Source organism: Panthera pardus, unplaced genomic scaffold (assembly GCF_024362965.1).
Source record: "Panthera pardus isolate Hobbes unplaced genomic scaffold, ASM2436296v1 HiC_scaffold_11, whole genome shotgun sequence".
In the NCBI taxonomy this organism is placed as follows: Eukaryota; Metazoa; Chordata; class Mammalia; order Carnivora; family Felidae; genus Panthera; species Panthera pardus.
The window spans coordinates 70,375,934-70,399,145 of NW_026526666.1; the positions used below are offsets into that span (position 1 = coordinate 70,375,934).

General features: G+C 38.0%; 2 protein-coding genes across 10 annotated transcripts in view; one reads left to right on the forward strand and one right to left on the reverse strand.

The window, feature by feature from the left end:
- The window catches only part of MAST2 (microtubule associated serine/threonine kinase 2), a 219,843-nt gene that overhangs the window by 38,546 nt on the left and 158,085 nt on the right, over positions 1-23,212 (reverse strand). For all 9 annotated transcript variants that reach the window (XM_053895900.1, XM_053895911.1, XM_053895902.1 and 6 more), the window contains one exon: positions 22,855-22,946. In XM_053895900.1, coding sequence (XP_053751875.1) covers positions 22,855-22,946 — 92 coding nt within the window. The remainder of the gene's footprint in view (positions 1-22,854; positions 22,947-23,212) is intronic.
- On the forward strand, positions 8,889-9,131 carry LOC109266958 (UPF0729 protein C18orf32 homolog). Its single transcript, XM_053889268.1, has one exon. It carries the CDS (start codon positions 8,889-8,891, stop codon positions 9,129-9,131), a length of 243 nt encoding a protein of 80 aa, XP_053745243.1.

The following is a 23,212-nucleotide window of genomic DNA, read 5'->3' on the forward strand; positions in this document are numbered from 1 at the left end:
GAAGAGTGCTAAAAAGTTTACATGGGAATACATATAAGATTGTTTTATTATTTAAATCTCTTTAAAAAGTAATAAATGTTTAAACAAAAATAAGGTGGTGTGCGATTTATAACATACTAGAATAACAAGTTTGAAAACAACATAAAAGTTGAAAGAGGGAAAACGGAATAGTATTCTTATACTATATGTGAAGTGGTATAATAGAATGATAAGATATATACTATACACACTAATGCAACCACTAAGTAACAGAGTTATAGCTCATAAACCAATAAAGGATAAGTGGCATAAAAATCATCCAACCCCAAATAAAGCAAAAAAAGCAAAAGAAGAAAAACCAGATGGGACAATAGAAAACAAAGAGGAAGACGACGACAGATTTAAACCAAACCGTATCAACAACAATAGTAAATGTAAATAGTCTAAAATCCCCAATTAAAAGGCAGAGATTGTCAGATTGGATTAAATGAAAGACTCTATTAAGGAAACTGAGTCCATATTAATAACCTTTGAAAGAAGAAAACATCAATCTCCGATATCTTACTGATAAATTCTACCAAACAGTTAAGGAAATCTTTCTCAATTGACTGAGCCACCCAGGCACCCCCATTCTTTTTTTTTTTTTTTTAAGTTTATTTATTTTGAAAGAGAGAGAGAGAGTGTGTGTTAGGATGTCCTTGGAACCACAGTAGAGGTTCCAAGTAGAGGACGGCCATCTTGCCAGTGCAACCCAACGAAAAGCCCCTAGTAGTGTGCCAGAACGAATTGGAGGTCAACCAATCACCGAGCGACAGCACGACCTGACGAGAAAAAGGCCCACCCGGACTTAAACCTGGAACCGAAGCAGCTTAAAAACCCCACCCCACCACACCTGGGCGCGACTTCCCTGACTCCTCTCTCTCTCTCCCTGAGTCACGGAACCTCGCCTGAGACCTTAGTTCCCAAATAAAGCCTTTGCTAAAATTTTTTAGCCTCTGACTCCTATCTTTACCCTGCCTTACACCTGACCCTAACAGAGAGCACACGCACACAAGTGGGGGAGAGGTAGAGAGAAAGAGAGGGAGACAGAGAATCCCAAGTAGGCTCTGAGCCACCAGCACAGAGCCTGACACAGGGCTCGAACCCAGTGTGAGATCATGGCCTGAGCTGAGATCAAGAGTCAGATGCTTAACTGACCGAGCCACCCAGGCGCCCCTATATGCATACATTCCTAATAAAACTTCAGAAAATCAAATCCAACAATTATGAAAAGGGTAATACATTATGACCAAGTATATTTATTCCAGGAATACAACTTAGTTAAAATAAGGAAAAATCAATCAATATAACCCACCATTATAATAGGCTGACAAAGAAAAACTATATGATCATCCCAATAGACACAGAAAAAGCACTTGATAAAAATCCAACAACCATTTTTTAACATTTATGTATATATGTATATATGCATAACCAGTGAGATCAGAAAGGAAATAAAATAATATCTATTCATACACAAAGTAACTGTCTAGAAAATCTGACAGAATCTATAATAAAATTACTTATATGAATTTAGCAAGGCTACAGGATACAAGGACAATATACAAAAATCTATTATATTTCTATTTGCTAGCTATAGCTAGCTATTTTTATAGCTATACTTTATGTAATCACAAAGTGAAAATAAAAACACTAGCATTTATTGCATAAAAACATGAATACTTAAGGATAAATGTGTCAAAAGGTGTACAAGAGCTATATAAAACACCGTTAAGAGAAAGGCATTAAGAGGTACAAACTTCCAGTTATAAATAAGTTATGGAGATGAAAAGTATAGCATAAGGAATGTCATCAATACTATAATAACGCTGTTTGGTGACAGATGGTGGCTTCAGTTATGGTGAGCGTTAATGTACAGAATTGTTGAGTCACTATGTTTTAAACCTGAAACTAATAAAACATTAATGCAACTATACTTCAATAATAAATTTTAAAAATAGATATAAAATATTTTTTAAAATGGTAAGATAAATTAATGATGGCCTACATAAATGGAGAAATATGCCACATGTAAAAACATTCAATATTGTTAAGAAGTCAGTTCTTTTCCCTAATTGATCTACAGGTTCAGAACAACCCAATCAAAACCCCAGCTGCCTTTTTTTTTAATAGACTATTTTTTAGAGCCATTTTAGGTTCATAGTAAAATTGAGCAAAAGGCACAGGATTTTCCTAATGCCCCCTGCCCTCACTCATGCACCACCTTTTTCTATCAACTACCTTTTGGGTAAGCTGATTTTAAAATTCATAATGGAGGGGCACCTGGGTTGCTCATTTGGTTGAGAGGCCAACTCTTGATTTCAGTCCAATCATGATCCCAGCTCCAATCATGATCCCAGGGTCGTGGGATCAAGCCCTGCATCAGGCTCTGTGCTGAGCATGGAACCTGCTTAAGATTCCTCTCTCTTTCTCTCTCTCTGCCCCTCCCCCAATGTGTGCACATGCTCCCTCTCTCAAAAATAAATTAAAATAAATTAAAAATAAAATTCATATGAAGGGGCGCCTGGGTGGCTCAGTCAGTTGAGTAGCAGGTTGGCTCAGGTCAGGATCTCGCAGTTTGTGAGTTCGAGGCCCGCGTTGGGCTCTGTGCTGCCAGCTCAGAGCCTGGAACCTGCTTCTGATTCTGTGTCTCCCTCTCTCTCTGCCCCTCCCCTGCTCATGCTCTGTAACTCTCTCTCAATAATAAATACACGTTAGAAAACAATTTTTTTAAATAAAATTCATATGGAAATGCAAAGGACAAGTGGACAAAAAAACACACTGTATGATTCCATTTAGATAAAATTCTACAAAAGTCAAATTAATCTATAAGTGTTGAAAGCACACCAGTGGGTGCCTGGAGATGGGAAGAATTATAAAAGGACAGGAGGAAACTTTTGGACATAATGGATATTTTCACTATTTTGATTGTGGTGATGGTTTCATAGGAATATATATATATATCAAAATTTATCAAAAGGTATTCAAATAGGAAAAGAAGAAGCCAAACTTTCACTCTTTGCAGATGACAGGATACTCTATGTGGAAAACCCAAAAGACTCCACCAAAAAACTGCTAGAACTGATACATGAATTCAGCAGTCTCAGGATACGAAATCGATGTACAGAAATCTGTGGCCTTCCTATACACCAAAAATAAAGCAGCAGAAAGAGAAATTAAAGAATTGATCCCATTTACAATTGTACCCAAACCCATAAAATACCTAGAAACAAACTTAAAGAGGTGAAAGATCTATATGCTGAAAACTATAGAAAGTTTATGAAAGAAATTGAAGAAGACACAAAGAAATGGCAAAACATTCCATGTTCATGGATTGGAAGAAGAAATACTGTTAAAATGTTGATACTATCCAAAGAAATCTATATATCCAATGCAATCCCTATAAAAATAACACCAGCATTCTTCACAGAGCTAGAACAAACAATCCTAAAATTTGTATGGAACCAGAAAAGACCCTGAATAGCCAAAGTAATGTTAAAAAAGAAAACCAAAGCTGGAAGCATCATAATTCCAGACTTCAAGCTGTATGAAAAAGCTGTAATCAGGGGCGCCTGGGTGGCTCAGTCGGTTGAGTGTCTGACTTCGGCTCAGGTTATGATCTCGTGGTCTGTGAGTTCGAGCCCCGCGTCAGGCTGTGTGCTGACAGCTCAGAGCCTGGAGCCTGTTTCAGATTCTGTGTTTCCCTCTCTCTCTGCACCTCCCCCGCTCATGCTCTGTCTCTGTCAAAAATAAATAAACATTAAAAAAAAAAAAAAAAAGCTGTAATCATTGGGGCACATGGGTGGCTCAGTCAGTTAAGCGTCCAACTTCAGCTCAAGTCATGATCTCGCGGTTCATGAGTTCAAGCCCCATGTCGGGCTCTGTGCTGACAGCTAGCTCAGAGCCTGGAGCCTGCTTTGGATGCTGTGTCTCCCTCTCTCTCTGCCCCTTCCCCACTCACACTCTCTCTCAAAAAAAAAAAAATTTTTTTTTTTAATTAAAAAAAAAAAAGCTGTAATCATCAAGACAGTATGGCACCCGGCACAAAAACATACACCCAGATCAATGGAACAGAATAGAGAACCCAGAAATGGACCCACAAACATATGGCCAACTAATCTTTGACAAAACAGGAAAGAATATCCAATGGAAAAAAGGACAGTCTCTTCAACAAATGGTATTGGGAAAACTGGACAGCAACATGTAGAAGGATGAACCTCGACCACTTTCTTATACCATACACAAAAATAAACTCAAAACAGATGAAAGACCTAAACATAAGACAGGAAACCATCAAAATTCTAGAGGAGAAAACAGGCAACAACCTCTTTGACCTTGGCCACAGCAACTTCTTACTAGACATGTTTCCAGAAGCAAGGGAAACAAAAGTAAAAATTAACTACTGGGACCTCATCGAGAGAAAAACCTTCTGTGCAGTGAAGGAAACAATGAGCAAAACTAAAAGGCAACCTACAGAATGGGAAAAGATACTTGCAAATGACATAACAGATAAAGGGTTAGTATTCAAAATATATAAAGAACATATCAAACTCAACACCCAAAAAACAAACCAGTGAAGAAATGGGCAGAAGACATGAATAGACACTTTTCCAAAGAAGACTTCCAGATCGCTAACAGACACATGAAAAGACACTCAACATCACTCATAATAAGGGAAATACAAATTAAAACCACAATGAGATACCACCTTGCACCTGTCAGAATGGCTAAAATTAACTCAGGAAACAACAGATGCAGGCGAGGATGCAGAGAAAGGGGAAAAATGCAAACTGGTGCAGCTACTCTGGAAAACAGTATTAAAAAAATTAAATTAAAAAATTTAAAATAGAACTCCCTACGACCCAGTAATTGCATTACTAGGTATTTATCCAAAGGGTACAAAAATGCTGATTCAAAGGGACACATGTACCTGAATGTTTACAGCAACACTATTGACAATAGCCAAATTATGGAAAGAGCCCAAATGATGTCCATCCATCAACTGATGAATGGATAAAGAAGATGTGTGGACACACACACACACACACACACACACACACACAGGAATATTACTCAGCAATCAAAAAGAATGAAATCTTGCCATTTGCAACAACGTAGATGGAACTAGAGTGTGTTATCCTATGCAAAATAAGACAGAGAAAGATAAATATCCTATAATTTCACTCACTTGTGGAATTTAAGAAACAAAACAGATGAACATAGGGGAAGAGAAGGAAAAATAAAAAAGAGAGAGGAAAACAAGCCATGAGAGACTCCTAAATACAGAGAACTGAGAGATGCTGGAGGGGTGTTGGGTAGGGGAATGGGCTAAATGGGTGATAAGCATTAAGGAGAGCACTACAGAGATGAGCACTGGATGTTATATGTAAGTGATGAATCACTAAATTCTATTCCTGAATTCATTATTACACTATATGTTAACCAATTTGGATTTAAATAAAATTTTAAACATTTAAAAATTTATCAAATTATATACTTTAAAACAAAAACTTTGTAAGTTAAATTTTATTCATGGTACACAATTTTTTGCTCCTTTTATTGAGTCTAGTACAATTGAAGATGGTTCATATTTTTAGAAATTTTAGGTCTTTTTGCAATTTAGTTTTAAATTTATTTTGTGAGTTGGTTTTATTATAGATGAAAAATAAATGTCACAAAGATACGTAGCTCCCAATGGAATAAGTCCATTACTGGCTCTATTTATTAGATGGTGATACTTGTTTTTCAATTCCACCCAAAGGATGGTGAATTTCTATCTTCTTGTGGTAACAAGCAGTTTCTCTTGAAGATGAATAGAAACGTTTATGTTATTATATTTTTAACAAATAGGTTCAAAATCTATTAAACCTTTCATTTGGAAGAGGAGAAACATGTTATTTCCAATGTTTTTATGAGGTAGATTTACCTGTTTTAATAGGTGGCATCAGTTTGTCAACAAAATAACATACAGATAGGAACACATCCAAAAATTCATTTTTCAAAATACTCTTTCCATGGCACAAATTTCTTTCAAAATGCAGCTACTTTTTCACTCACTGTTACATGTCACCTTCACCTTGAAGGGATAGACTAAGAATATCTGCCACTGTTGCCCACCCTCCATCCCCAATTCCTAGGCAGCATACTGCTAAAAACCACTTGTTAGCACAGAAAAGTTCACCAAATGTGGAGCACTTGACATTTTGTAAAAGAAAACTGCTACAACGTTTAGTTTGACCATTCTTTTAATTTGCCACAAGACAACCAGTAAATTTCCTTCTTACACAAACCATTTCAAAGGTTCCCTCCATATTGTATTACAAAGTTTTGTGAAAATGCATCTGTAAGAGAACAGGTGGTTGCCAGGGTCGGGGATGGAGATGGGTGAAATAGGTGAAGGGATTAACAGTACACTTATTCTGATGAGCACTGAGTAATGGATAGAATTGTTGAATCATATTGTATAGGTGAAACTAATATAATACTGTATGTCAACTATACTGGAATTAAAAACAGAGACTTAAGTACTAGCAAAAACTGGGGGGGAATGCACCTGTAAGCTGCAATATGTTACAATATGATCAAGGGAAATGATGACTGAGGGTATAGAGGGGCTCAACTCTGTTCATGGTATATTATGTACACTTTGTGACACAGGGTCTAATGTGGGTAGTACCATTGTCAATCCATATTAGTACTAGTAAAACCTGATTTAATTCTCAATTTTCATTGTAAAAAATAAGTAGAAGTTTTATTATTTTCCCCTCATGCCCAAATGGATTGTCTTTAGAGAACCACTTGGGAGAATGTTGCTATTCAAAAATTCTAGGTAGTAGAATGACAAGTACTAAGTGATACATTAGGAACAAAATGTCCAATTTCAAAATTTAGAATGAACTGAGGAGAAAGAAAAAAGGAGTTAGGGGTTTCTTCAAATATCTCAAATGAAAGGTGATTAGGGCCTCCATATGACCATAACAAAGTCAGAATATATTCACCCAGAATTAGTTTATTAAAGGCTTTCTCTCTCTCTCTCTCTCTCTCTCTCTCTCTCTCTCTCTCTCTCTCTCTCTCTTTTAAGACAGCGAGAGAGCACTAGAGGATGAGGGGCAGAGAGAGAGGGGGAGAGAGAGAATCCCAAGCAGACTCTGTGCTGTCAGTGCAGAGCCCAACATGTTGTGAGCCCAATATCTCACAAACCATGAGCCAAAATCAAGAGTCAGATGCTCAACCGATTGAGCCACCCAGGCATCCTGGCTTTTTCTAAGTCTTAAAATGAATATGTCCTCTGTTTCTCCTCTGTTGGCCTATTTCTAAATCGTTGATGGCATCTGTCATAACTAAAGGCACTGTATAGTTCATCTTTATTCCCGTGTCAATAAGGTAAATACTTGTTAATTTATCAGTTTTTAAGGTTTATGCATTTGTTCATTACAACTTTTTAGAGCTGGTTCACAAATCAACACTTTAATATCAGATATGGCCAACAAAGTAAGGAAATGGTTTGCAAGTTGTGGGGTAGTTGCCAGGACACAGCCAAAACCCCTTGCCTGTGTCTGTGATGGTAATGTCTCGCAAGAAAATTCTGTAGTTCAAAAGAAAATAATAATGGATTCCCAGTATCTGAAAGCTGACAAAATAATAAACAGATTGTAATAAGCATTCCTTCCAACTGGCCAGGCTCCAATAGACTTTTCAAAGATACTATTCTGACACTAACTGGGTGTACTGAAATTTAACCACACAGAGTTAGTGCAGATCTGACAGATAGGGCAAGGTCCTCAAGCCTGCCTCACTTCCTACACCAACTATAAATCTTCAGGGAAGGAAGGTGGCTTTACTGTAGACATACTGACTATAAATTCAGAGGTTTCCACAGCTCCCCCCTCCACATTCAATAATTCACTAAAACAAGTCACAGAACTCAGAAAGCGTTATATTTACTATTACAGTTTTATTATAAAGGATGCACAGGAGCAAGGTCAGGGAAGGAATGCAGAGCTCCTGTGCCCTCTCCTTATGTAATCAGGGTGTGTTGCCCTCCTGGCACATAAATTGTTCACCAACCAGAATGTTCTACTCTGAGCTTGCTATCTACAGTTTTTATTGTGGTCTCACTAAACAGATATAATTGATTAAATCATTGGCTGCACAACTGAACTAAATCTCCGGCTCCAATTCCCTCCCCAGGATGGCCCAAAGTTCTAAATTCTAAACATGCAATTGGTCTTCCTTCCCGGTGACCAAGCCTCCATCTTGAAGCTACCTAAAAGGCCACCTTGAACTGCCCCATTAGCTAACAAAGACATTCCTATCATTCAGGATGTTCCAAGGTTTCTAGAAGCTCTGTACCAGGAACCTGAGATAAAGACCAGAGAAATTGTTTGTTATACCACCAGATGCCATGGCCTAAAAAGTTTGTGCTACTTTTCCTAGGTTTTCTCTACTTCTGCAACATTCATTTTACCTTAAACAGTCAAAATTACTAATATGATGGTTGTTAACAGAATAAAATCAACATTTGAATTGGTCTTGTTTTGAGAGAAAATTAAGATGTTAGAATGGAGATGGGTGTGGGGATGGGTTACAAACATGATGGGGTGTAAGGAGTGCACTTGTGATGAACACCAGGTGTTGTACAGAAGTGCTGAATCACTGTACCGTACATCTGAAACTACCATGACACTGTATGTTAACTGGAATTTAAATAAAAACTTTAAAAAATGGAACTATCCTACAATCTGGTAATTGCACTGCTAGGTATTTATACAAAGAATACAAAAATATGAATTCAAAGGGCTACATGCACCCGATGCCTGATTTTTCACATGGACCTGGTGGTCACGGTGTGGGAATTCCAGCCTGGGAGGATGGTGTGCATCCCTTGCTGCGTCATGGTTCTGCTCTGGATCTACAAAGAATTCCTGGTGCCATACATATGCCCTCTGCTTTCCCCCTTTGTTAGTCACATGTGGCCTAGAAAAGCTCTTCTAAAATCCCATGATAAAAACAAAGGCAAAGCAGACTGCAAGGGTGCAGACATAAGTGGACTGCCAACAAAAGGACCAAAGGAAATCTCTGATAAAAATAAAGACTTAAAGGGATTGTTCTAAAGGATCTCACTGTTTTAAAAACGGACGTGATAATATGAAGCACCTTGCTTGCAATTGTCTCTGACCTTTTTCTGAGACTAGGATTTGGGATAGTTTAGATACTTACCCGATACTAATCAGGAAATACATGATATTTATATTTAAAATGTGTTTAGTGGGGCGCCTGGGTGGCTCAGTAGGTTAAGCGTCCGACTTCAGCTCAGGTCATGATCTTGCAGTCCGTAAGTTCAAGCCCCACGTCAGGCTCTGTGCTGACAGCTCAGAGCCTGGAGCCTGCTTCTGATTCTGTGTCTCCCTCTCTCTCTCTGCCCCTCCCCCACTCGTGTTCTGTCTCTCTATCTCTCTCAAAAATAAAAATAAACATTAAAAAAAATAAAAATAAAATGTGTTCAGTTATATTTAATGATCTCATTCCTGTGTTCCTTTTTCATTAAGGTAGCTTTCATTTCTATTATTGCAGTTATGAATAAATAGAAGGTTTGTGCCAGTAGGCACTGCTACTAAATCAGTACTCAGAAATCCTTGGGCCTCTAGCTTTTGTTCAAGCTCTTTGAATTTGAGCAGAGTACAATGTTACCGTGAAATAGTGCAATGAGACTATGCAGTGAAAGGAAAAGGGGTTTGGGGGGATGCTAAGGACCTGAAACATAAAGATACAATTACTGTTCAATACAACAGAGAAGCTCACTCAGGAGAGTAGTAAATACTGCTTCTGGCTGTGAGGAAAATAGAAAAGACAGGAAAATAGGGGAAACACCTTTGAAAAATGTAATACTTTTAAATATCTAATGTACACTATAAAATTCTAATCCTGTTGCATTCTTTCTATTCTTACAAAGTATACCAAATATTCTGTTCAGTGGGGGAAAAAAAAAAAGAAAGAAACAGCCTTAGTGTCCATCAACTGATGAATGAATAAAGAAGATGTCAGATACACACATACACACACAAACACACACACTGGAATATTACTTGGCCATAAAAAAGAATGAACTTTTGCCATCTGCAACAACATGGATGATCTAGAGAGTATTATGCTAAGTGAAATAAGTGATAGACAAACACCATATGATTTCACTCATGTGGAATTTAAGAAACAAAACAAAGAGCAAGGGGTAAAAAAAAGAGACAGCGAGATGCAAACCAAGAAACAGGCTCTTAACTATAGAGAATGGATAGTTACCAGAAGGGAGGTGGGTGGGGGGATGGGTTAAATAGGGGATTAAGGGGTGCAATTGTTGCAATGAGTACTGAATGATGTATGGAAGTATTGAATCACTATATTGCATATGTGAAACTAGTATTACACTGTATGTTAACTAACTGGAACTTTTTGTTTTTTGTTTTTTTTAAAAAAGAGAGAGCATGAGCAGTAGAGAGAGAGAGAGACTGTGAAGCAGGCTCCAAGCCCAGTGCAGAGCCCATTGCAGGGCTTCATCTCAAGACCCGCAGATCATGACCTGAGTCAAAATCAAGAGTCGGATACTTAACTGACTGAGCCTCCCAGGTATCCCAGTAACTGGAATTTAAATAAAAACTTTACAAGATAAGAAAATTAAGATGTTAGAATGTTAACATTTTGAAGAAAATATTTAATTCTTTCATTAAAATTTTTTGTTTGTTTTTGACAGAGAGAGAGAGAGAGAGCGCGCGAGCATGTGCGCGCTCACTCAAGTGAGGGAGGGGCAGAGAGAGACACACACAGAATCTGAAGCAGGCTCCAGGCTCTGAGCTGTCAGCATAGAGCCTCACACAGGGCTCAAACCCATGAACTATAAGATCATGACCCGAACCAAAGTCGGCTGCTTAACCAACTGAGCCACCCAGGTTACCCTAATTTAATTCTTAACAATCACATTATTGAGAAGAACTCTTTCATAAAAAGAGCCAGAAATGGATCAACAGGACAAAAAAAAAAAAAAAAAAAAAAATCTCGTCAGGACAGAAAGCCCAGCGGCCTACAAAGTAGGCTTTTTCAACTTTACCAAGCAGTTTAGCAGTCGGAGGAGGTAGTTCAAAGGCAAGTAGTCATCCATCCCAGAGAAACAAAGTTATAATGAAACATATAAACAGAACTGGGAACAGTCAGTTGACCTTGAACCAGTTCCTTCACTTACACAGTTTAACTAGTTATAAAGGAATGTAAGCATATAGCAAGCTCCTATGTAAATACCACCCAGGTTAACAATACCATCTTCCAAAATCCCTTTACATAATCTTTCCAAAGTCCCTCCCCTTTCTCAATACAGGTAAACATCACTGCCCTTACTTTTATGGCAATCATTTCTTTATAGATTTATCAACTAAGTATGCATCTCTAAATACTTGAGTTTTTTTCATACAGCTTAAAAAATTGAGAAATAATTAATACATTATAAAATCCAACCTTTTAAAGTGTACAGTTTAGTGGTTTTTAGCATATTCACAAAGTTGTACAACTATCACCACTATCTACTTCCAGCACATTTTTATCACTCAAAAAGGAAACTGTCCCTGTTAACAATCACTCATTCTCCTCTCCCATCAAGCCCCCGGGCAAACCACTAATTTACTTTCTGTTTCTATGGAATTGCCTATCCTGGACATTTCATAGAAATGGAATTATATAGGGGCGCCTGGGTGGCTCAGTCGGTTAAGCGTCCGACTTCGGCTCAGGTCATGATCTCACGGTCTGTGAGTTCGAGCCCTGCGTCGGGCTCTGTGCTGACAGCTCAGAGCCTGGAGCCCGTTTCAGATTTTGTGTCTCCCTCTCTCTCTGCCCCTCCCTTGTTCATGCTGTCTCTGTCTCAAAAATAAATAAACATTAAAAAAAATTAAAAAAAAAAAAGAAATGGAATTATACAAGTAAGTGACATCTCATGTTCTACTTTGTCTATCTTTAAAACTTTATATGAAAAAAATGCCAAACTGTTTTTATAAAATGGTTCTACCAATTTATATTTCCACCAGTAGTGTTGTAGGATTACCATTGTTTCATATACTTATCTACACTTGGTTTTGTCACTTTAAGCCATTTTTGGTGGCCACATAATGGAGTCTCATTGCAATTTTATTTTGCATTTCCATGATTACTAAAGAGATTAAAGTATCTTTTCATGTATTTATTGGCCATTTCTATTGCTTTTGTTAACTAATTCCTGTTCAAGTCTCTTAGCTGTTTTTCAGTCATACTATTTTTTATTTTATTGATTTGCTGGAATTCTCTTAAAGGTTCTGAAGGCAAGCCCTTTGTCAGTTTTAAGCATCATAACATCTTCTTCCACTTTGTGGCTTGCTTTTTCACAGTATCATCATCTTTTTTTTTTTTTTTAAGTTTATTTATTTTGAGAGAGAAAGAGAGAGCAGAGGAGGGGCAGAGAGAGAAAGAAAGAGAGAGAGAATATCCCAAGCAGGCCTCACACACAGTACAGAGCCCTATATGGGACTCCAACTCACGAACTGTGAGACCATGACATGAGCTGAAACCAACAGTCAGATACTTACCTGACTGAGCCACCCAAGTGCCCCCACCATATCTTCTGATGACTACAAAGTCTTAATTTTAAGGTAGTCAAATGTACTATCCTTCTCCTTTATGTTCTTAAAAAATATTCCCTTTATGCTCTTTTAAGATATTCTCCCGCACACTTTCTAAAAGTTTAGTGTTTTGACTTTCACCATTTAAACCTACAATTTAATGTATATCAAATCATGTTGTATACTTTAAATAGCTTACAATTGTATTTATCAGTTATACCTTAATGAAACTGAGAAAAAAAAAAATCTAAAATTCACCTGAATTGATTTCTGTGAAGAAAGAGTTAAATCTGGGGCACCTGGGTAGCTCAGTCAGTTAGCATCTGACTTCAGCTCAGATCATGATCTCACCAATCATAGGTTTGAGCCCCACATAGGGCTCTCTATTATCAGCAGAGACCCCGCTCTGGATCCTATTTCCCTCGTGCTCCACTCTGTCTCTCTCTGTCTCTCTCTCTCAAAAATAAACAATAAAAAAAAAAGAGGGTTAAATTTTTCAGTGTCTCCATATGGTATACAATTGGCCCAGTGTTACTTTCACCATAAATCAAGTGTCCATATATGTATACATTTGTTTCTGGGATCTTCTTTTTCCTTCTCTTTCATCTACTCTTCAGTACTCCTTATTTAAGTTAAGGATATCATTACTCATTAATCACCCAACCAGGAAATCTAGAGATAACTAACTCTAATTCCTACTTATTTAATCTCATAAAATTTTCTCATATTCATATATTTTTTCCATTTCTAACACTCCCTTCTATCTTGACAATGGCAATGGTCTCCTCACTGGTTCTGCAACTGCCAGAGTATCCTTACTTTTGTACTCCCAAACACCCTGGACATATATTTAGTAAAGCCCTTAACATATTTAATTAGGTAAAAACTTGACTGCCCCCATGAAGACACACAGCTTCCCCTGCAGCTCTCTCAAATAAGAACTGTTGGCTGTCACACATCCCTTTATATCACTGGACATAGAGGTGGGGTAGGTATTTTGCTGGCTCCTTATGTTCTCTTCCAGGTACTCTCCACCTTAATACACCGAATCATCCCCATCAGTGTCTAGAAGGCATCCCAAACTTAAATTCCCAAGGATTGGAGATCCTGGAATCAAATGCTGATCTTTGGGGGGATGAGGTTTCTAGATGACACAAGGTAGAAAGATTAGAGGTAGTGCTTAGAGAGCAGTAGGAAGAATAAAACTAAAATTAGTTTAAAACAGTCCAAGTAACTGAGGTACTATGGAGAAGAACCTCACTAGAAAACAAGAGTTCAAACAACCAAAAGTCCTAAGAACTGAAAAATCAGCGAATGTATTCAAACCATCAAGAATAACAGGAGTTAGAACTGAAGAGTAATAGTGAGTCAAGAGCTAAGATAACTACAGGTGCATTGATGGGTAGTGATACAATTTAATGGTATAAGATTAAAAGTTTGGGGGCATTAAGAAAAAGAGAGAGAGAATAATGAAAAGATAAGGACATCTTCTCTTCCTTTCAGGCCCAATGCTATAAGGCCATGGGAGAGGTAAAAGCTAACACTTGAGAGGGTTGTAGGACAATCTTATTCTAACCTTTCCCTTTCCCACAGGATTCCACTAGAACAACATTGAGCAGGGGCACCTGGGTGGCTCAGTCAGTTAAGCATCTGACTTTGGCTCAGGTCATGATCTCCTGGCTCCTGGGTTTGAGCCTCATGTCAGGTTCTGTGCTGATAGCTCAGAGCTGGGAGCCTGTTTTGGACTCTCAGTGTGCCCCCCCACCAAAATAAATAAACATTAAAAAAAATTTTTTTAAAGAACAAGATTGAGCATATAGGAGATTTTGCTGATAATAAATTCCAGAAGGTACATTGGAAGGGTTTCAAGAGTCAGAAGGTTGAGAAAAAGGGGCAAAACAGGGAATATTCTGGAATTTATAAGAATTAAGAATGTAGCATACGGGAAAGGAGGGTGCCAGGGGATTCCTGTAGTGACAGATATAAACAGGAATAAGGGATGATGAAATTAGCCCTAGTGGATTCAAGGAAGATGGAGTGATGAGCCTGCAAGTGTTAGGGAGTAAAGAGGAATGAATCCTGGGACTTGCTCCAAAGCCTCAAGGAAGTCATACTCTAAATCCCAGTACACTCATTGAAAATTAGATGATATTTAACAAACATCATATAAACATACATGCCCACTAACGTGTTAATCTTATTCCAAAAATTTACACAGTATATTCCATTTACACAGACTCACCAGTTTCATGTCTACATACACAGGCAGAGAATCCGTAAGGACACAGTTGAATTCTACAGCACCACCAATCAACTGGACATAACTGACATGTATAGACTACTTAATCCAATGACAGCAGAACACACATCCTTCTCAAGATCACATGGAGCATTCACAAAGATAGACCACATTCTGGACCATAAAGCACATCTTAACAAATTTAAAAGAACAGAAATCATACAATGTCTACTTTTAGATCACAATGGAAGCAAACTAGTAATCAATAACAGAAGATAAGTGGAAAATGGCAAAATACTTGGAGATTAAAAACACACTTCAAAATAACACATGAGTCAGAGAAGAAATCTCAAGATAAACATTTTCAACTAAATGAAAATGAAAATACAGCTTACCAAAATTTGTGAGATGCAATGAAACACAGCTTTGAGAGAAATTCATAGCATTAAATGCATATATTAGAAAAGAAGATCTAAAATTAATCATCTAAGCCTACACCTTAAGAAACTAGATTAAGTTTAAAGTAAGCTGATGAAATGAAATAATAAATACTTGAGAAGATGTCAATGAAATTGAAAACAGGAAGTCAACAGAGAAAAATCAACAAAACTAAACGCTGGTTCTTTGAGAAGACCAACAAAATGGATAAACCTCTAGCTAGGCTAAGAAAAAGAGAGAGAAGACAGAAATCACTAATATTAGAAATTAGGGGCACCTGGATGGCTTAGTCGGTTAAGCGGCCGACTTCAGCTCAGGTCACAATCTTGTGGTCTGTGAGTTTGAGCCCCACATCGGGCTCTGTGCTGGCCCCTGGAGCTTGCTTCTGATTTTGTGTCTACCTCTCTCTCTGCTCCTTCCCTGCTTGCTCTCTGTCTCTGTCTCTCTCTCTCTCAAAAGTAATAAACATTTAAAAAAAAATTTTTTAAAGAAAAATTAAACAAGAGACATCATTACAGAGTCCATGGACATTAAAAGGATAATAAAGCAATGCTGTGAACAGCCCTGTATCCATAAATATGATAACCTAGATTAAACAGACCAATTCCTTAAAAATCAAAATCTACCAAAGCTCTGGCAACAAACAGGCAATCTGAATAGGCTTCTATTAAAGAAAGTAATCAATAATTAATAACCTTCCAAAACAGAAAATACCAGGCCCAGATGTACTCAATCAAACACTTAGTAAGAAATTATAACAGCACTCCACAATCTCCTCCAGAAGACAGAAGCAGAGGGAACTTAATTTACTCTATGAGCCACAATTATCCTAATACCAAAACCAGGCAAAGACATTACAAGACAAAAACTAAAGACCAATCTCTCTCATGAAAGATGTAAAATCCCCCCCCCCCAAAATATTAGCAAATGAAAGCCAACAATGCATAAAAGAAATTATACACCATAACAAGGGGGGATTTATCCCAGGTATGCAAGGCTGGTTCAACATTTGAAAATTAATCAGTGTAATCCATCAAACCAACAAGCTAAAGAAGCAAAATCAAATGAGCATATTGGGGCCCCTGGGTGGCTTAGTCAGTTGAGCATCTGACTTCAGCTCAGGTCATGATCTCACAGTTCATGAGTTTGAGCCCTGCATCAGGCTCACTGTTCTCAGTGCAGAGCCTACTTTGATCTTCTGTCCCCCTCTCTCTGCCCCTCCCCAGCTTGTGCTCTCTCAAAAATAAATAAAACATTTAAATTTTAAAAATGATCATATCAACAGATGCAAAAAAAGTATTTGATAAAATCCAAAACCCATTCATGATTTTAAAAACTCAGCAAATTAGGAATAGAAGGAAAAGTTCATCAATTTGATAAAGAACACTTACAAAAAACCTACAGTTATCATCATACTTAACGGTGAGAAACTTGAAACTCTCCCACCATGTGGTACCTTCTCACCACTGCTTTTCAACATTGCAATGGAAGTCCTAGCTAATGCAGTAAGATAAGGAAATAAAAAGTATACAGATTGAGAAGGGAGAAATAAAACTGTCTTTGTTCACAGAAGACATGATAGCCTATAGAGAAAATCTGAAAAAAAATCAGAAAACATCCTAGAACTAATAAGCTATTACAGCAAAAATTCAGGACACAAGGTTAATGTACAAAAGTCAACACTTTACTATATACTCTCAATGAACATGTGGAAATATAAATTAAAAGCCTATTGCCATTCACATTACCACTCCCCAAAAATGAAATACTTAGTTATAAATCCAACAAAATATGTGTAAGATCTAAATGAGGAAAACTACAAAGTTCTGATGTTAGATATCAAAGAAGAACTGCATAAATGGAGAGGGATTCCATATTCATAGATAGGGGGACTCAATATTGTCAAGATGTCAGCTCTTCCCAACTTGATCTATGGATTCAACACAATTCCAATCAAAATCCCAGCAAATTATTTTGTGGACGTTGAGAAACTGATTCTAAAGTTTATATAGAGAAGCAAAAGACCCAAAAATAGCCAACTCAATATTGAAGAAAAAGAACAAAGTTGGAGAACTAATGCTATCCAACTTCAAGACTTATTATAAAGCTGTGGTAATCAAGACTGTGTGGTACTGGATAAAGGAAAGACAGATTAATGGAACAATATAGAGACAGAACAGACAGGCAGAAACAAAACCACATAAATACAGTAAACTGATCTTTGACAAAAGAGCAAAAGCAACAAAACAAATTAAAAAAAAAACACAATCTTTTCAACAAATAGTGCTGGAACAAGTGGACATGCACAAGCAAAAAAAAAAAAAAAAAATGAATAGATATAGACCTTCATAAAAAAAATGTATCACAGACCTAAACCTTGATGACCCTGGCTATGGCAATGACATTTTAGGCACAACACCGAAGGCATGATCCATGAAAGAGATAATTAAGTTGGGTTTTCATTAAAATTAAAATTAAAAACTTCTGCTATGCAAAAAAGAATAAGGCAACAAGCCAAAGACTAGGAGAACATGTTTGCAAAAGGCCTCTGATAAAAGACTGTGATCCAAAATAATACAAAGAACACTTAAATCAATGATAAAACAACCTGATTAAAAAACAAGCAAAAAATGTGAACAGACACGTCACCAAAGAAGATGACAAGTAAGCATATGAAAAGATGTTCAGGGGCACCTGGGTGGCTGAGTTGGTTAAATGTCCGACTCTTGATATCGGCTCAGGTCATGATCTCACCATTCAAGAGACTGAGCCCCGCGTCAGGCTCTGCACTAACAATGTGGAGTGTGCTTGGGATTCTGTCTCTCCCTGTCTCTCTGCCCCTCCCCTGCTTGTGCAGGCGCTCACTAGTTCTCTCTCTCTCAAAATAAACATAAAAAGATGTTCAACATCATATGCCATTAGGGATAAGCAAATTGAAACGAGATACCACTACAAACCTATTAGAATAGCCTAAGTCCAAAACACTGATAACATCAAATGTTGGTGAGGATGTGGAGCAACAGGAATTCTAACTCACTGCTGGTGGGAACGCAAGATAGTACAGACACTTTGGAAGATAGTTTGGCAGTTTCTTACAAAATTCAACATACCCTTAACCACATGTTCAGCAATCAAGCTCCTTGGTATTTATCCAAATGAACTGAAAACTTATGTCCACAAAAACTCTGCACACAGATGTTTATAACAACTTTATTCATAATTGCCAAATTTGGAAGCCACCAAGATATCCTTCAGTAGGTGAATGGGTTAATAAACTGTGGTACATTGGACAATGGAATATTATTACTCAGTGCTAAAAAGAAATGAGCTATCAAGGCATGGTAAGACATGAAGGACTCTTAAAATGCATTACTAAGTAAAATGAGCCAATCTGAAAAGGTCTCATACTATATTAATCCAACTATATGACATTCTGGAAGAGGCAAAACTATGGAAACAGTGAAAAGATTAGTGGATGCCAGGGGTTGGAGGTAGGGAGGGATGAAAAGGCAGAGCACAGGGAGTTTTTACATCAGTGAAACTATTCTCTGTGATAATACAATGATAGATACATGTCATGTACAACACCAAGAGTGAACTCTAATGTAAATTATGGAGTTTGGGGGATAATGATGTGCCAGTGTAGGTTAATCGATTTTAACAAATATACCACTCTGGTGCAGGATATTGATAGTGGGGGAAGCTATATGCTATGGGACAGGGTATATGGGAACTCTCTGTGTTTTCTGCTCAATTTTGCTGTAAGCCCAGAAACTGCTTTAAAAAACAAAGTTTACTAATTAAAAAACAACAACAACAACGAACTAGGAAGGTTCTATTTCCAGAATTACTAAGTACCTACTAAACTGACCTTGTTGTAGTTATAATCTACTTACACACAGTAAGTATGTAATAATAAATTGAACTGTATGGAATAAATAGACCTACTTTCCAGTCAACAGGCCTCACATTACTCAACAGATTCCAGACTTAAAATTAAAGTTGAAGGGTCTTAGGACATCCTGTGGACCCAAATATCACGACGTATTAAGACTGGAGGATATAATCTAATGTGAAGTTTGATTTGCATGGAACAATCAGTGCTGCTTTTCTCAACATCAAGGTAAATAGAGAGTCTACAGCCATGAATTGGACTTTTAAGTCAATTCTTCCCTGGGTCTGAGGCCCACCTGGATTTTCTACAGTGATCTGGGGAGAGATGATGATGATGACAGGTCACATTTATGGAGTACAAACTATGTTACACGTATTAACTCAAAGCTAGAGTCTACAGCCCTAGGCAGGCTGAAAAGAGCAGATGATGTTCTCAATCAAAGCTACTTGAATAGGGAAGATTTAGTCCTGAACTCTAACTGCCAGGAATCTAAATAAAGAGATAATCATCTCAGAGAGGAGCAGGCACTAGTAACATGCGCAGAATTCACATTATAGTTATGAAATAATGTATAAGGTCTATACAAGCTAAATTTATTTCTATAGATGAAAAGGACAGGTCAGAGATATATGCTGTTTTTACAAAGTTCCAGTGTAGAGTGCACATAACCTAGTCAATTTGAGGGGGAACATACCCAAACACAATGAGAGCTTTACTTTACAGGCTCAGTATGCCTCCAATTCCCTGGTCCCCCCTGTGCTCTTGTGGTGTCTTCTAATATGAGAGTTAGTGTTTGAGAGTTTTATTGATTTCTGGAGAAGGGCCATGAGCACACTGAACAGCTGGATTTGAGCCCAGTAAAGTGAGACCTTTGTCCCAAGGACAAAAATCAATTTCAGAACCACCAGACTCTCATTGTACTTAGACAACTACTCCACATGCACCCTCATTTTCCTTCCTCCAAAGACACAGTAAACTGTGAGAAAAGAGACAAACCCAAGTGAAACAGGTCTGTCTTATCTGGCTTGATGACGAGCTGTTTCACTGCTGTGGTTTTTGTTTGTTTTTTTAATGTTTATTTCTATTTTTTTTCTATTGTAATCTGTACTTTTATGCTATTTTTTTTTTAATTCTCTTTCAATTCCTAAACATACATCCTTACTTGAAATATTGCCCTATGCTCTGTGGACAATTTACAAACACTTAAAATATTTTTCAGGAAAATTTCATTTCATTTCAACTTGTGAATCCTTTAACCTTTAATATCCAAGTTAGTTAGCATACAGTGCAATAATGATTTCAGGAGTAGATTCCAGTGATTCATTTCCTATGTATAACACCCAGTGCTCATCCCAACAAGTGTCTTCCTTAATGCCCCTTGTCCATTTAGCCCATCTCCCCACCCCTAACCCCTCCAGCAACCCTCAGTTTGTTCTCTGTATGTAAGAGTCTCTTATGTTTTGTCCCCCTCCTTGTTTTTGTATTATTTTTGCTTCCCTTATGTTCATCTGTTTTGTATCTTAAATTCCTCGTATGAATGAAGTCATATGATATTTGTTTTTCTCTGACTAGTTTCACTTAGCATAATACCCTCTAGTTCTATCCACAGAGTTACAAATGACAAGATTTCATTCTTTTTCATTGCCGAGTAATACTCCATTGTATATATATTCACCACATCTTCTTCATCCATTCAGCTGTCAATAGACATTTGGGTTCTTTCCATACTTTGGCTATTGCCGATAGTGCTGCTATAAACATTGGGGTGCATGTCCCCCTTTGAAACAGCACACCTGTATCTCTTGGATAAATACCTAGCAGTACAATTGCTGGGTCATAAGGTAGTTCTATTCTTAATTTTTTGAGGAACCTCCATACTCCTTTTCCAGGGTGGCTGTACCAGTTTGCATTCCCACCAGCAGTGCAAAAGAGATTCTCTTTCTCTGCATCCTGGCCAACATCTGTTGCTCCCTGAGTTGTCAATTTCAGCCATTCTGACTGGTGTGAGGTGGTATTTCATTGTGGTTTTAATTTGTAATTCCCTGATGATGAGTGATGTTGAGCATCTTTTCATGTGTCTGTTAGCTATCTGGATGTCTTCTTTGGGAAAGTGTCTATTCATGTCTTTTGCCCATTTTTTTCACTGGATTATGTGTTTTTTGGGTGTTGAGTTTGGTAAGTGCTTTATAGATTTTAGATACTAACCCTTTACCTGATATGTCATTTACAGATATCTTCTCCCATTCTGTTGGTTGCCTTTTAATTTTGCTGATTGTTTCCTTCGCTGTGCAGAAGCTATTTATTTTTATGAGGTCCCAATAGTTCATTTGTTTATTTCTATTTTTGAAAGAGCACAGTCAGGGAAGGGCAGACAGAGGGGAGGGGCAGACAGAGGGGGACAGAGGATCTGAATCAGGCTCTGTGCTGACAGCAGTGAGGGCTTGAACTCACGAACTGTGAGATCATGACCTGAGCCGAAGTCAGAGAGACACTTAACCGCTGACCCACCCAGGTGTCCCACTTTGGTACTCTTTTATTGCCCAAAGACTGACAAGGCCCATGGCTTACCAAACCCAGGCAGCAAGCTCTAAGTGGCTTCCCACGGTTTCAAGCCTGCTCCATTTCCATTACCCCTAGGTCTGGAATTTCCACTGTAAATGTAGCAACGAACAGTGTTTAACCGTGCAGCAACCCCTTTAGCAAACGCTCCCCTGGGATGCAAAAACACATGTCTAGGCTAAAATATATGGCTAACTCAAATGAAGTCTTCTGCCTTATAATTTTTTTATATTCTTCAGTCATAGGTAAATGAATCAGTCCTCATACTGGCTAGAGGAGCTCACGTTCCAAAAGGAGAGTCTGAATACATGAGATCATTTGCTTCAATTTCAGTATGTGAACTCAATACCAACATAAATATTCCTCTCACTTTTGTTGACTCCTTTTCTATTTTTTATGAGTTTATTTAAAAAAATTTTTAATGTCTATTTTTGAGAGAGAGAGAGAGTGGGCATAAGCAGGGGAGGGGCAGACAACGAGGGAGATACAGAATCCAAAGCAGGTTCCAGGCTCTGAGCTGTCAGCACAGAGCCCGACACAGGGCTCAAACTCACAAACCATGAGATCATGATCTGAGCCAAAGTCAGACACTTAGCCGACTGAGCCACTCAGGTGCCCCTGTTGAATCCTATTCTAACAGAGAGAAAGTTATCAGGAGTTCCATGAAGCAGAAAACCATCTTTGTGAGGACTTCCCCTGGCCATGGTAGGACAAAATGTTAATGAAGCCCTCTTCACATGGCCCCAGATGACGAGAATCGTAACACACTCTCAGTATACCAGAACAGAGGCCATGCACCCAGGATACATACCTGGCCCCAAGATATGTACAAGACCAAAAGAAAAGGTGGCAGGTTAAGGCAAGAAACACCTAAGTCAAAAACAGACTGAACACATTCTCCCATAGAAAGCATGCCCATGAATTCTGTATGCCTCAGTCAGCCACATGAAATGACAATGTGATGTGCTGAACTACAGAAAGTGAGAAGTAGGAAAGAAATTAGGCGTCACTGACCACTCTTTTCATTCTGCCTGTCCTTTTTATCATTCCACCTTTCTTAACCTTCAAGCACTCACCTGTGTGGCCATGGAGTGGTGAGTGTGGCCGTGGTAGTGTAGGTGATGTGCTAGAGGTCACAATCAAACTCTTACGGTTACTTGTCCGACAACTGCAATGAAAACACAAATGTCAGTTATAACAGGGGCCCACCTTGGGCTCAAGGAACTTAAATGGCTATTGAAGAACAAAAGGGTGACACCATTACATGAGCTGAGCAGTATACCACTTTCAACTGAACCAGGTCAGCAAATCCTGTTTGCCCCAGAAAGATTTCATAATTCATTGTGTTCCACCTTATAATAATTTGTCACCGTCTTGACTTTTGTATTACCACTGCACTTTTCCAATGTTTAGATTTTGCTTCCCAAGAAAACA

What these genes read in the sequence shown, in the direction of transcription:
- LOC109266958 (XM_053889268.1), top strand. Translation starts at nt 8,889, where the DNA reads ATGGTGTGCATCCCTTGCTGCGTCATGGTTCTGCTCTGGATCTACAAA.